This window comes from Centrocercus urophasianus, unplaced genomic scaffold, assembly GCF_019232065.1.
Source record: "Centrocercus urophasianus isolate 14NV4802_14NV808 unplaced genomic scaffold, USGS_Curo_1.0 seq_12, whole genome shotgun sequence".
Classification (NCBI taxonomy): domain Eukaryota; kingdom Metazoa; phylum Chordata; class Aves; order Galliformes; family Phasianidae; genus Centrocercus; species Centrocercus urophasianus.
Window position 1 is genome coordinate 17,517,624 of NW_024884364.1, and position 15,892 is coordinate 17,533,515.

General features: G+C 34.8%; 1 protein-coding gene across 2 annotated transcripts in view; it reads right to left on the reverse strand.

The window, feature by feature from the left end:
- CADM2 (cell adhesion molecule 2) overlaps nucleotides 1-15,892 on the reverse strand; it is a 178,844-nt gene that overhangs the window by 113,676 nt on the left and 49,276 nt on the right. For both annotated transcript variants that reach the window (XM_042810409.1, XM_042810408.1), the window contains exons 3-4: nucleotides 7,227-7,379; nucleotides 4,596-4,733 (exon numbers count right to left, since the gene is read on the reverse strand). In XM_042810409.1, the coding sequence (XP_042666343.1) occupies nucleotides 4,596-4,733; nucleotides 7,227-7,379 (291 nt within the window). The remainder of the gene's footprint in view (nucleotides 1-4,595; nucleotides 4,734-7,226; nucleotides 7,380-15,892) is intronic.

The window sequence follows — 15,892 nt, forward strand, 5'->3', positions numbered from 1 at the left end:
ACGACAAATTTCTTCACTAGTTTTTGAGGCACATAATTGGGATTTTGTTCAAAGAAGTAAGTATGAAATTCAATAACAAGCACCTACACAGATTGCTTTATGTTTGTAAGCAATGTATACAATCAATTTCTTATTGACTTTAGGAGGACAGAAAGCTCCTGAGAACTTCAACAACTTTCAGTTCATTGAGAAGCTGTGGACACTTAATCTCTCAGGAAAAAAAAAAAAAAAAAAAAAAAAAAAACCAGTTGATTTACTAGGCAGGTGTTTAGAAGTCTTTCCCTAGACACCCTTTATTTAGAGGGTAAAACCTTTAATTCCCTCTACTAAAAAGATGGTGCTAATATTGTTGCAGTTGACATCCTTATCATCAGAAATACTTAGCTAGCCCACTTGATCAACTGTATCTTCTTGGATGTTTTTTCATAGCAAAAGAAAGTTATTTTATTAACAACATGAGCCCTTCTGAAAAGAAACAGCAGTGGAGATCAGGTAGTGGGCATGTAACCCCATGCTAGCTTTCAAAATATTTACCCAGGGTTTTCACAGAATTCATAAATATGTCCTATGCAGTCTGCTTTTTAGCTTACTTTTCTTACTACTTTTGTCAGCTAAAAAAGGCTTAAAAATGTTCATTACAAAAGAACTTTGTCTGGAAATCACTATAATCAAAGGATTTGGAGGATACCTGAAGTGAAAGCAGTTTTACGGAAGTGGAACTGGAGGTATTGAGTACCAGTTGAACATTAATCAACACTGTGCCTTTACAGAGTTGAGAGTTGAAAAAGGATTGTCCTATAGTAGCAATAGTATAGCAAGCAAGAAGAAATTATTATTCTCTTTTATTTAGTATGTTTGCAGCTGCATCTAGAATAATCAGCCAAAATTTGGACTTTCCAGTATAGATGTCAACTAACTGGATTACAATGAGAAGTTGGAGACAGTTGGGTTTGTTCAACCCGATGAATAGAAGACAAACTACTGTCTTGAATTTCTTAAGAAAAATCCAGAGCCTTCTTGGAGCTGTACAACAACAACTGAGGGGCAATGAACACAAGTTACGCCAAGACAAATTCTGATCATGTTTCATGAAATTATGAATACTCTCCTCAGTAACGCATCTCAATTACTTGAAACTTCTATCCCAGACTAACTGTGGAAACTGTCCTTTGAGATTCTTCAAAACCAAATCAGATAAGACATTAAGCAATCTTATATAACCTTCAGAAAGAGTTTGGGCCACACCAACTATGGGGATCACCTATGACTATCAGACAAGCATACAAACAGACACCCTCATATTAACTATTAATTCTAGCTTATAACTCACAAGTACAGATGTTTGATGGTGAAAATAATAAACAGAAAAAGATCATTTTGCTGTTTTTAAAAGGCAAGTATAGTCCTTATTTACATTTAACGTCATCATGAAATGGCATTTCTACCTAAAAAAAAAATTCATCCTCCACTTGGAAATTAATTAAGACAAAATACTGGATGTCTGTCAGAATATTTACTGTATATTAAAATGTATGAACTTATTCAAAATATCTTAATTTGTTACAACAAATCAATTGACATTATCTTATATATTATTAAGTCTCATTTTCCTAGGAAAAAAAAATCCTTTAAAAATATTCCTGGAACATGAAAGACATATTTCATGTTTTATTGTTGAAATTAGCTGTAACAAGTTTTGTTGGAAAAAAAAATTAAAAATTGCATAGTTGGCTTCTCGTTTATTTCTGCTTTTAATAATCTCCTTCTAAAATGTCACCAGAATGCTAGAGTGCAGATTGCTTTGTTAATTTGGTTCACATGAGACAGAACACTAAAATAAAAGACACACTATTCAGTGCTTCGCACTCAGTCTTATTACTAGCACTTACTGCATCAAACAGTATTCTTTTACCACATGATTCCTTTTTTGAGCAATGGAGGTACAATTTTAGAATGGCTTTTTCCCCTTTGCTGCAACTCTGAACTCAATGCATCATTTATATTCTTTTGCACCATGTATAATACACTGTAACACGATTGGATTTACTGGTGCTAGACAGACGAACTCCTAACCTTTAATGTCAGCTGCATTAGCATATAATTTCGTGTCTATTTTCTCAGATTTATCATTTCACCTTTTACAGTGCACAAAGCTAATGTAAGTTCTGCTGATGCCACTGCAAACTGGTTAGGTTATTTTATTTCTAACCTTTGCAAAATGGCAATGTGATCTTCAGAAGATCTGAAAAGCTAAACTGAAATGAATGTGCTTTCCTCTCATTTCTGTTTTTTTCACTTTTACCATTCTTCTTCACATAACCTTTGTCCCTCCTCTGCCCTCTCTTAAGATTAAAAAAAAGTCCATTTAGAAACTGTGGAGAAGAACAAATTAGCTATAGAGACAAATGACTGAACTGCTTGTTTGGCTTCAATTACATAACAGCTGAAAGAAAGGCAAAGTTCTTATACCAGATTTAAAAATATAGTAATTTCTTCAAATTTGCTAGTAACTGGGAAGAAAGGTATTCTGTGCTTCCCCATTTTCTTTCCTTGTTAAGAGTGCTCAAATATATTTCAAATAATTTCAGCCTAAGCTTCCTGTCTCCAATAAAACAACTTTGATTTTCATCAGAAACATAAAGACACTTCTCAAAGGGACCGCGTTCCTCAGACAACCAATTACCACCTCCTGTTAAATCAGCTTTGGTTGTGGTAAACAATAATAAAGGTAGATTAACTAGTTCTTTAATTAATGCTGCAACTTTGTTTGAGGCAATAATTTCAGCTAACAAAAATCACAATGTCAGACAAATACAAGACAAAGCTGATCATAAAATCACAGATTTGCATGGGTTGGAAGGGACTTTAAGAAATCATTGAATCCAATCCCCCTGCTAAAGCAGATTCCCTACAGTAGATCACACAGGTAGAGTCCAAGAGGGTCTTGAGAATCTCCATAGAAAAAGACTCCACAGCTTCTCTGGGAAACCTGTTCCAGTGTTCCGTTACCCTTGCAGAACAGAAGTTCTTTGGCATGTTAGTATGGAATTTCCCCTGTTCAAGTTTTAGGCCATTACTCCTTGTCTTATTGCTACATACCACTGAGAAGATTCTGGCCTCATACATTTGTCTCTCACCTCTCTTTAGATATTTATAAATATTTATCAGATTCCCCCCTCAGCCTTCATTTTCCAAGGCTTACCAGAACCAGGTTACTCAGTCATTCCTCACATGGGAGATTCTCCAGCACTTTATCATCTTTACAGCCCTCTGCTGGACCTCTTATAGGAGATCCCTGTCTTTTTTGAACTGTGGAGGCCAGAATAAGATACATTATTCTAAATGTGGCCTCACCGGGGCAGAGTAGAAGAGAAGGATCACCTCCCTTGACTTGCTGACCACACTCTTTTTAATGCACCCCAGGATACCATTGGCCTTCTTGGCCACAAGGCCAAACTGCTGGCTCATTGCTATCCTGTTCTCCACCAGGACACCCAGGTCCTTCTCTGCAGAGCTTTTCTCCAGCAGATCATCAGCTGACCTGTACTGATGCATGCATTTATTCCTCACCAGGAGCAAGACTATGCTAAAATGTGGGGTTTTTTGTGTGTTTGTTTTTGTTTATGTAAATGGCTATGCAAAAATATTAGATTTCATATCATATACTGATTTGGTCTTGTAGTAGAACAAATAGACATGACTTAAGTAAAAGCCAAGACCTTATAATTTTTATTAAAATACATCAGGTAGCCTTCTTTTATAGAAAGCTTTATCCACTCATTCACCAGAAAGGATTTTAAAGCTGTCGTGTGTTTTACAAAAATATGGAAGGGAAAGTAACTTTTGAATAACGAACACAAAAAGGGAAAGAGAAGACAGAAAAGAAATACTTAGTTTTCATATGCAACTATTTCCTATTTTATTGGATACTCAAAGAACAATACTTGCTTTGGTTTTAGTCACCTAAAACCTGTGAAATCTGCTTCATGCCCTTCTAAGTATTCCTCCCTCTCTTCAGTCTTGCAGACACTCAGCATTCTTGTCACAGCTGCAGATTCCCAGTTTTGTAACTGGGACTTTCTCAGTGGCTAAAACTTGACCCTTCCTCGCCTGAGCAGGCTCTGTATCTCCCCTATGGGAAATGCAATATCCTGTCTGCTCTAGACAGCTCTTTCTCAGCCAGTCATTTTACTTAAAGAAGCATAACATGAATCTAATAATTGATCAATATGTCATATGTCATATCACAAAAGCAAAAAGAAAGGAAAAGATAAAATATCTGGAGTGAGTATCATGGCTGTGACAATATTAATTTCACAATATTTTTATCTATAAAACATCTACTTTGAGTTAAATACACTAAACAGATTTCAGAGCAGTTCAAAACATCAGTTTTTACTATTGGAAAAGAAAAATAAAATAGTGGTTACATGGCCACTAGAGTCACTTAGAATCAATTCCTTAACCAGATACTATCACTAATTCATTTGATAGTTGAATATTAAAGACTTTTTTACAAACATGAATTAAAAACATAACTGTAAATAAGCATAGTTATACAAGTGTAACAAATTTCACAAAAGTCCTTTAAATACCTTTAACTTCTTTGTCATTCTTGAACCATCTGATATCAGCTGCTGGCTTGCTACCAGATGTCTTGCAAGTTAGCTGCATTCTCTCGCCTTCCATAACTGGTGAAGTAAATCCAGTAATTTGTGGCTTCTCAGGAACACCTAACAAGCAAACAAACAAAACTTATCTGATATGTTCAACTGTTACCATAAATATATGATCACCTTAGATTTCACTTCTTCATGTACTCTAAATTCTGTAAATGGAATTAGTAGTTCATTGTCTTTTATCAACATTTATTTAAAATTTCTATTGTAAATAAACTATCAATAAAAAACAGAGAACTTATCCAGTTTTCAAAGGAATATGGATAATTTGTATCTTAGAACGTATTCTATCTAAAAATATTCTGCAAGCCGGTTATAAACTGGTCTGCACAGGAAAGAAAATGTTGAAGTACACTGGAAGCATATTGGAAGTAGAACTCTGAAGAAAAACAATAACTGGCAAAAAACAGCTAACTGATCTAAGTTGAGAACAGATGTTTAAGCACGAAGTATGAAGTTTTAATACAAAACCCAGGGAAATAGGAGGATGAAAACAAACACAGAAGTTATATTATTTTCAGAGAACCAATAATGAGGAAAAAAAAAAAAGTATAATCACAAATCCATTGGTTATTGAGAATTCTTTAGCTGAATCCAAGGTCTTTGGAAGACGTCTTAGGATTCATGAAATAGCATACATATTATAATAAATTTTGAAATAGTTATTTTTCAATGAGCCATAAAAGATTATAAATAAATTTATGAGTAGCGTTTACAGAAATGTCATTGCCATATGTATAAATCTATTTGACTTTGTCAAATACAAGAATAACTTACTTTAAAATGATACTGAAGATTGTAATTTTAAGATGTCTAAAAACGTCACTGTTAAAACTCGCATCCGAAGAACTTTGATGCATTCATACTAATGGCAAGGTAAATGGATTAGTCACAGCCCCTGATCTTATAACCTGCATTTCACAATTTGGCTCATTTACATCACTTTTCCAAAATGACAGATTATGTACATAAAAACCTAGCAGCAGTACATATCACAAAATACATTTCTGTAATAAATCTACTTCTCTCTTTGAGAACACAAAATGGTGTCTACCATAGTACCTTGACACTTAAATCTTTTAATCCATATCTGAACCGTCAAGAAAGAGATTATTAGTACATAAAAAGATGGTTTATCTGATTAAAAAGATGAAATGTTTTTCTACGGAAAAGAAGTCCCATTCTCAAATGGAAAGAGTTTCAAGAGCTTAAAATATTGCTTTGAAACAATTCTAAAATATAGATAAATAAGTAAATAGATAGATAGACAGGTAGATAGATAGATAGATAGATAGATAGATAGATAGATAGATAAAAACCAAAAACAGGCATCTTAGACATTTTATCTTTCCTTCTTGAAAGTAAAGTAGTTGATGGCAGGAAAATTTCATTAACCCCCTCTCACACTCCTCAAATCGAAGATAAAACTAAATGAACTGTGGAAAATCAAGTTAACTCTGGTTAATAAAAGTGGTGAGATGTTTTTTCTGTCTTTGTAACACCTTTCTATGTCTTTCTGTCATTTACAAGTTTGAACTGGTCTGCTCATCTGTTCTTTAGATCATGCGATGCCTCTCTACAGAAAATCAGATTAACCTCAAGCAGATGTTACTCCTGCATATTCTGCTTTGAGAGGGTATTTTTCATTCTCAATGGCAAACTTCTAAAGATTTTTGTAAAATGGTCTCATGTGGACTGAAATGGGTACATATTTCAGGTCATATATGCAAAAGCAATTTCCTGTCTATATTAATCTGAATATTACTGTTGCAGAGAACATCTTACATCAGTCCTATTAAATTCAACTGTTTGCCTGTCTACATATAAAAAATTTAAAAAAAAAAAAAAAAAAAGAAGAGAGAGTATAGTTGAGGGATATAAAAAGGAGAAAAGCATTAAAATCAGTCTCTATAATCATATCTCTTAGGTATGGATTTTGGTTTCAATGAGCTCTAGCCATTTCAGCAGATTGAGCTACTGAAATTTGTCAAATTATGTAAAGCTTCAAATAGAAACTTTATTTCCTGGGCACCTCTAGAAATCCATTGCTTTTCTATGTGTATCCATAACCTATGGGGAAAACAGTAGAGCATTTAGAAGATAAAGATAAAAGAACCAGCAAACTGAGTGAAAATATGCACTTTACAGACAAAAAGCAGAAACCAGAATGAGCCAAGCAAAGGCAATGCAAAGGAAAAACTATAAAGCTCTAATGACTGTTTTGATTTCAGGCTGATTTCTTCCCTTTTGCTTTCTAAAGTACATTGCTGGGAGGTGAACATATATACTTTCTTCACATTTCTGGTGCTTGGGATGTAGAAGTTATGAAGCACTCCTTTTGTGCCATTTGTGTACTTCTTAATTCATTATCCTGTCCCAAATAGTAAGAGGCACATTATTTTTCAGCATAGCCATATTAAAAAATTAACTACAGGGACTCGAGATATTTACGTAACTTTTCTGCAAAACTTCAAACGAATTCATTCATATCATTATTTGCCAACACTTGTTTCTGTAATGTGAGCACGCTCGGTTATTTATACTTACCAAGAACGGTAAGAAAAGCCTTGGAGGTTTTGACAGGCATAGTAAATAAAGAGCAGGTGTACTGCCCTTCATCTGACAGAGACACATCGCTGACACTGATACTCAGTTCATGCCACGAAGCTCGAACCAGCTCAATTCTGTTGTCCCGTAGAGCTGGAAGAAAAAAAAAAAAAAGGTAAAAAAGCCCAGCCCATTAACAATGCTTGGCTTGTTACATAGGAGACTCTATATATTATCCTAGGGAAGTTACACCCAAGAATACAGGGGTACAAACAGTTGTCTTAACACATAATTGTTTTCTCTGTGGAAAGAAGCATGAGGATTTAGCAAGTTTCTGAATACTGAACTTATTTACTTCTAATGTATGTAAACCTAAAAACCTAAGGGACTTAACATTTACATTTGGTCAAGCTCTGAAAAACCAATGTTGTGACTGATTTCTGCTATCTAATAGCTTTGTGCAGTCCTTAAATAACTTCTCTCCAGAAACATTTTTTTTTCCCAAGAATTTACATGCTTGGGTGAATCTTGAGAATTCTGTTTCATGTAGTAACAAACTGCATTTTTAACTAACAGATCTAGTGCTACAGTGCTGTAGTTGCCTACAGATTTTTCTCTTGTCTTATTACCACTGAGGTTGAATTAATGAGTTTTCCTGAAGACTGTTAGAGCACTTCTGGTTATGAATATATTCAAAGTTCTACATGCATTTGGAACACATTTTATGGTTTGAGGTAGTTGAATATTGTGGTCTTACTTTTCTTTTTTTATGGCAGCTAAAAATCTGACCTATCAGAAAATCATTCATAACAAAATTCTGTTTGCATGAAGCCAAAAAAGGAAGAGTAAGAGGTAGATCACTTCAATTCAAAATGACACTTGAGCTAACACTTTAAAATCTTACATATTTTAAAGCATTCAGATTAACCCACATTTTCTATTTATGAGCAATCAAAACATCCAACTATTTAATTTCTTTAGAATAATGGAATAATGCTATTTCAGAAATCCACATATATTAATTTTTTTGTTTGTTTGCTTCTTCAGTGCAGGAACACTACTATCAGAGGTAAGTAAGCACTGTAATTCTCCTATGTGAACAAAGCCTCTGTAACTTGGAAAGCACTGTTAGGTTCAAATCTTTGGATTGACAGGTTTCAGTCTTCAGTGAGTCTATTTTTATCGTAAGCCTCTGAAAGTTCAAGTAAAAGTGGACTATCGTAATTACCAGGAGAGATTTGCTTTGATTTGTGAGAACCACCAAGATGCTCAGTTCCTAATTCTGTTCTCACTCTACTCTTTCAAAAGTCCCCAAAGGCTTTGAATTTGTTTCACCTACCATTTATATCTGTCCAGTGAGAAAAACGAAGCTTTAATGTGGTTTGTTTGCTACTAAATCTGGATGTTTCTGACCCATCACAAGACTCCCTAAGTACTGTCAACACAGGAAGAATTACAGCAAAATAAGCAGCCACAGAGAAGATTTAGCAAAAATGTCTCTTAAATTGGTTGTCTTCTAAGGCTACTCTTCAGGTTTCTTTACAATGACTTCAAGACAAATTTATTGGTTATTTCAGGGTAGGTCAGCTAAAGCTTGACTTTCTTGGGGGTCTGATGACTGAAAGACAACAGCTTAAGTAGACCTGACATATAAGCATGCCATGCGTTTTTCTAAGGCACATCAAAGAGGCTGAGATTGTGTGCAGTGGACACATTCTAAACATATCTGAACATATTCTGTCCCTCCATAGAAAAAGCAAATAATTATTTAATATGTAATAGTAAATGCATATAATAATGAAAAATAGGTGCAACATCAAACAAACAAACAAGCAAATAAAAAGTCCCAATACAAAAAGCTATATCAGCTTTTAAATCAGCATGTTAGCAATATTAACAGGGAAACATGCTCAAGAAAGTACATGGAAGCAACCTCCTACCAATGCAGAACAGCAGGCAAAGTCGATGACTGTGGCTTTACTAGCCAAATGTCCTCACAACAGTAAAGTTCTTGCTGTCTTTGAAGAAATAATTAGAGACTCAGAATTCATCTGTCAGTGTTACCATTCTAGTCAGATGAAAACTGAGCTGTCATAAGGATGGTCGTTTATTTCATATTAGTGATCTTTCAGAAAAAAATATTTTCAAAATGCCCTAGTGCTTCCAAATATTTTGATTCCCACACCCATCATTTGGAAAACAAAATAGAAAATGAAAGAAAACAACAAAACCTCAAAACAAAACAAGTACCTCAGTATGCCATAATGTCAAAGTTGTGACTTCTATATCCCAAGACAAAAACTGTTCAAAAATAATGCAGTATGTAATCTTACACTGTACTCCATTTTGACAACTGCCATTGTCTCTGATAGATTCACTGTTGAAATATTTTGCTACAGATGGGGCAATGCGCAGAATCTCATGCACTAAAAAGAATTATAATTAACCCCGGCATAAGATGATGCTAGAAAAAAACTACTTTATCCTACTGGTATAGAGAAAAAGCAACAACTGAAATACAAACCAACTGCATGAAGTACACTCCTGCAGCTACCCTCATTTCCTCCCCTCCACAGCTTTTTAACCTTTGTGCAACATGAAATCATCAGCTCAATCAATTTTCTGGAAAACCAGTAAAAACAACCACTGATGGAGAGCTGAGATCAGAAATACCCTGCCTCAGCCCAGAATGAAATTTATTGAAGGCATGGGGGGAAAGAAGAGTTTCCTAATGGAAATAGATTGTAGAGGAAACTGACGAAAAAACTTTTCCACTTTCACTTAGACAAGGCTAGCACTTACGTGGAGATTTTTTACATTCTTATTTTCAAACTTTATTATTTATACCTTTATCAACAGCTATATATTTCTTTATATCTGCTCAAAAAGCCAACAGATTTCTCCTATGAAATTGAAAGCTGTGGTAGATGCCAGAATTGGTTTCTTTCCATTTTCTGTCAGGTACTTATTGCTGACAGAGTAAAGACTGACTAGAGAAAAGAAGACAACAAAGCTGTAGTCCTGACTCTGGTGCTCTGGGTCAGAAGGAATCTTCTGGGAAAGGGTAACTGCTCCCTAGTAGAGCAGGTGAGTGAGCACTGAAGCACTGGAGAAGCCTGCAGCACTGCTAGTCAGGCAGCACAGAATGAGTGGAGCAAGGGTCTCTTGTGAGGCAGAGAGTAAATCCTTGCCAAGTCTGGCTGATGGAGAAAAGAAGCCTGTGGAGTTTGAATAGAAGCAAGCTACTTGGAGGAATCAACTGGAAAGCAGAAGCATGAAGGAAGAAACACACTCCTCAAGGAGCTAGTGGAAATGAAGGAGATTTGTTTACTATTCTCTATTCAGACCATTTCCGCAGATCTGACCTCTATCTTTCTTATAAGTATTTTAATTGCTCTTCCTTTGAAGTCAGAATTGCTCCGAACTGGGCAATTTTACCAGTTTCAAGCTAACTCAAGGTTATGCCATAGAGGAAATACAGCATCAAAAAGTAAAATACGAAATGCTCTCCCTTATTCAGTCAGCTGCTGAAAAGAAAAAGTAGAACCTCATGATCTGTAATTTGATTCATACTAACACAGATTCATGCTTCCTGAAATGTTCGTGCATTGTTCAGTACGTATGGCAGTAAATATTCCTAGCTTCTCCAAATAAATTACCAGGAAACAACAGGCTTATGTTTAAGCATCTCATGCAGCTACCATGCTGTTCTGAAGCAACATGGTTTATACCTCCACTTTTTATGAAGGTTATACTAATAGCCACAGTTTTATTCCACAGGTAGTTTTAGAGTACTATTGATTAGACATATGGCAGTACTGACAAGAAAGCCTAGGTTTGGATAGAAAAAAATTTTGTCCCTAACGACCCTACATACTCTCTCCTCACTTGACTTGCGTCCTCCTTTCCCATCCTCACTGCTACCTCTGCCTGCTCTTTCAGAACCTTTCCTGGAAGCTCTTTCTTTTTTCTCTATTTTACTTTGTAAGAAGCCCAGTGGACCTTGTAGGCCTTTTCTTGGGGATCTGCATCCATATTCTAGAATTGTCATCTTCTTGACCATTCTTGTCTCCAAACTTTTGCATGATACCGGGATGCTATAATGGTAAATAGAAAGAATATGTATTTGATTTCTGTTATGACACGGTTGCTCAAAACAGTAACAAAGAATACCACCTCTGGCATCTCCTTCCTGCTCTCTTATGTTGCAAGAGCTCACAAAAATGCAGCACCAAACGTAATTGTGTAAGTTCCAATATGCCCTAAGTCCATTATTTCATTTTTCTGTAATTTTCAGGCAAATATGATGTAATTAATTTGAAAGGTATGAAGTAATTATGCATAAAATACTTGTTCATAAGCAGACACACTTCATTTACTTTACCTGTCATTCTCTCCTTCTCTGCAAAAGATTTCCTTTCAGAATGTTTTCTGACTCAGAAACAAGAAACCCTGATAATTTGCATAGTTTAGCTTATTTTGAGTAAAATACACAGTTGCATAATTCAGCTGCATTAATTAGCAATTGTTGAGGCTGGCAACCATTGGAGAAAACTGATCTCCTAGTTCAGTCACAGAAAGCTGTATTTTATTTTTTGGCACAAAGTAATAAAGTGATCATATGTAACAATGCAGTGAAAACTTGCAGTAGGAATTAAATAGAGAAAAATTTTTTAGAAATTTATACTATCATGGAAGAAATACCCACATTTCCCATAGTAAGGAAAAGAACAGTTGGACATGTTACAATTGCTGGAGTGCAGCATCTCAAATCTTATTTCTCTAATGCAACTACATCTTATTAGTGTTTAGAGTCAAATATTTGAAGAATGGGGAAAAAATAAACAACAAAATCCCTGAATCCTCCAGAGTACTTTGCAGATGTTTTGACAATACTAACTTGACATCTGCTGCCATCCTGGGATTCACTCAACGACATTTTCTTTCTTATGTTAGAGCTGATCTCTCTGTCATGGGAATAATGTAGCTGCTAGCTGGGACCAGAAGGATTCCTCATACTCTACAGGTCACGCCAGAAATTTAATACTTATGAAACTGAAGTAATTCCTCTGATTTTAAAAATCCAACTTGCTGAATGCAGGAACATCAGCAGCGCTGAAAGAGATTTCAAGGGATATATAATCCATTTAATTTGCTTCTGGATATAATTGAAAAGGCCTTTTGCATTGTTCCTAATGAAAGCAATATACCAAAATGCAATAGAGAGGATCTACAGCACTTGCCAATAGCTGTACATTAAAATCTGTCAGGCTACTGACAACCACCAACATTATCATGAAAACAAAGAAATAAATAAAAGAGAAGAAGGGAAGTAAATGAAAACAAAACCACAACTATAATTGTTAAATGAGGCACTAATCTGAATCAAGTTTTCTCAGTTCTTGAGGTCTTTTCAAACCTCTTCCCTTGTATTTCTTTAAAAAGATTAATGTACTCATCAGTCCGTTGCTGTATTAACGGCTTGTCCATTTCTTAACTGGTATGCAGTTATTCTATTGATGCCTATCTACTCATTACTTGCACAGTATCTGATTTGATATTTAAAATATTCTCAATTATTTGCATGTGGAAAGAAAACACTTTTACTTCCTCGTTCATTTCCAGTCAGGCAGTCTGATTACTTTCATTCAAGGAGAAACAGAAGTAGCACTGTGAATAGTTAGAAATCGCACACTTTCTACTTCTATTTCTTCTCGCAGTGAGGTCATTTTTACTTACCACTGGAAATAAGCACTAAAGTTTTGCTTTTGTGAAACTACCACTTTTGCTCTTATTACTAGTTGGTCACAATTCTGACAGAGTCCACAGGTCAGAAAGAAATGTGATTTTCTCTTAATTAGTCCGCAGCCCTGATAGATTTCTGTACCAGAATAGAAACACTGAAATTGCATCTATTTTCACAGATCATGCTGTAGTGCAGAGAAAAGTATATGGTAACATATGGAAGTTTTTATACAAACTATTAAATTTGTTTATATATGCATTAGTTGGAAACCATTAAAGTTAACATCATTTTTAAGTTAAATAATAAGAAAAAAAATCTGAGAGTCACAATAGTTGGGTAGCTAATTGGCTGTAGATCACCATTCTGGTCAATTTGCAGATATGTGTTGATTTTTTTCCCCTCATCATTACAGTGATTAGTAGCATGGCTCAGTTCAAAAAGGCATTCCAAGCAGCATCTTCCACATCCATGCTACACATATGCTGTGGATAATTCAACTTCACTGAATTTTTCAACCCATTTGTGTACTCGCTGAACAAATCCAGAGTTCCACTGAATTTTGCAGAGGGTGCAAAAGGTTACATCCTGGGAAATTAGTTTTACTTTCATTCCCTGCATTCATATTTGTCTTTGAACCCCGTTGAAGACCTTGATAGCCAAAAGGAAGAAAGAATGTGTTCAGTGGAAACATTCTTTACCATTACCTCATACAGTCACCTTCCAGAATTCAGCTGCTATGACTGCTTCATGCTCTGTTTTTGCAATCTAATAAGAAATGTCTGGATTATTTTCAGCTGAGCTTTCTTTCACAGTCATTTTCTATATTGTCTTCAGTTCCTCTTTTTCAGAACATTCAAGTAACATGGCAGAACTTTCCTTCTATGGTGTTTACAATGCCCATTTCTGGAATTAAAGAGACAGTGTACTTATGTTCTGCTTGTCTTTGCAGAATCTCAAGGATAAAACTTACTATCTTACATGCTCTGAGGATTGCTTCACTTTCAAATACAAAATTTAAGTATCAAATTCTTCCAAAATGTACAGGCTTTGAACTGTGAAGGTGTTTTATCATACTGGAAAAATGTTCAAGTGTACCTCCGAAAAATAAAATTAAAATTACATTAGTCAGAATGAAATACTTTCTTACAAGGTCTTCTTATATGGTTTCTTCTGAAATGGAGAATAACAAAACCTTCTATTATAATAATGGAACTGGACATGTGCCACAGAACGAAAGCCAAGAAAATCTTTAAAAATTATACTTCTCAAATATGCAGCTGCAAAAATTAGAACTGTAAAATCATGGGGCAAGGTTAAAGGTGGTCACAGTTAAAATAAATGAGATTCAACAGATATAAGTAATTGATGGAAATGATAATCTTATAAACCAAGTTGGAGACTGATAATTTAAAATCAGTAATGCAGGAAAGAGGTTCTAAGGATTACAGAGAAAATTATTTAACTATATGTTCAAATGCAGAACCACTCTAAAAGATGAATCCTATTCTGGGTTGTACTGATAATGTCAATTATGATAAAAGTGAAAAATAATGCTATGGTAGTCCAAAACTACATATATCATATCATGTCATACATTTTAAATTACAGATAGGAACAAGCTCTCAGTGGGGGAGGTAATTTCTGAAGGTCTACCAATGGAATAGTGGATAAGAAATATTACTAAAGAGAAAATAATATAATGGAGAGCTGTAATAATAGTCTACAGCTATCCAATAAAACATGAATAGGAGTTCGAAAAATAATTTATTTTTCTATAGAGTAATACTGAAAACACAAAACAGTGATTTCAGAGAAATAATGCTATTAAAGTATAAAGAGTAAAGACTAATATTCTTGCAAACTACAACAAAGATACACAGATACCCAAACTTTTTCTTTTGTGAAAACAGACCAGGTGATTTTTTTCTCATGCTACTAATGTTGATATTAGTTATTTTGTCAACAGTAATTAAATGATTGCTGATGAAAAAAGTGTTAAGCTTGGCCAGGTACTGAAAACTGTCTAGCCAAGTAGCACAGAGCTTTACCAAGACAATGTGCATATTTTAAAGAGTATCAGTTACAACATACTCACTTTTTTTCCTCCAAGAGACTGACTTTTTATAGTCACCTCTGGTGATCCTTGTGCACTGTCTTCTCAGCTTCGGTTACAAAATATCTTTCAAGATAGGGAACTCAGAAAAACTTGGCTAAGTTTTACACACTCAGCCTGAAATCCAGTCTCCGAAAATTTGTCCATGAGCAACATGTGATCCATATGCGTCAGTAGTTGGCCATGTCTTAAGAAAGCTAGAGAACTGAATAACATCAGTATTTCTCTACTCTTGTAGTTGATAAAATAACAGCTTTGCTGACTTACCATCTAAGTTAATGATTATATTATTTTATTTATTTATTTATTTATTTATTTATTTATCTATTTATTTTGGCACCACGAGTGAGCAATATCTGTGGTAAAGTCAAATTTATGGTACTGCTTCATATTTATTGGAAAGTCAGTCTTTTAATTTCTAAAGAGTGTCGCTGTGTGCAAACATATTTGGCAGAATTTGGAAAGACTTTCTCACTTACTAATGATGGAAATATAAGAACAGCTATAAGTTACCTTGTTATCTTTCTCACTTCCTGATCATTCATGTAGGTAAATAAATTAACATCATCCTTCCTGAAGCAGATGGCTATATTGGCTAGAAATGCAGCAGAAATACTTATTCTTCCTAACTATTTTAAGAACTACCTAAACTCGTGCTGCAATCAGTGGAGCAAGATAGTTTCTCCAGAGGCCAATTAAGAACAGGTCACTGCCTTGAAAATACTACAGAGTCTGAGCAAAACAACAAAGAAATCATCAATGACGAATGATTGTATCTGCAATCAATCTAGCAATTGATTTCAGTAC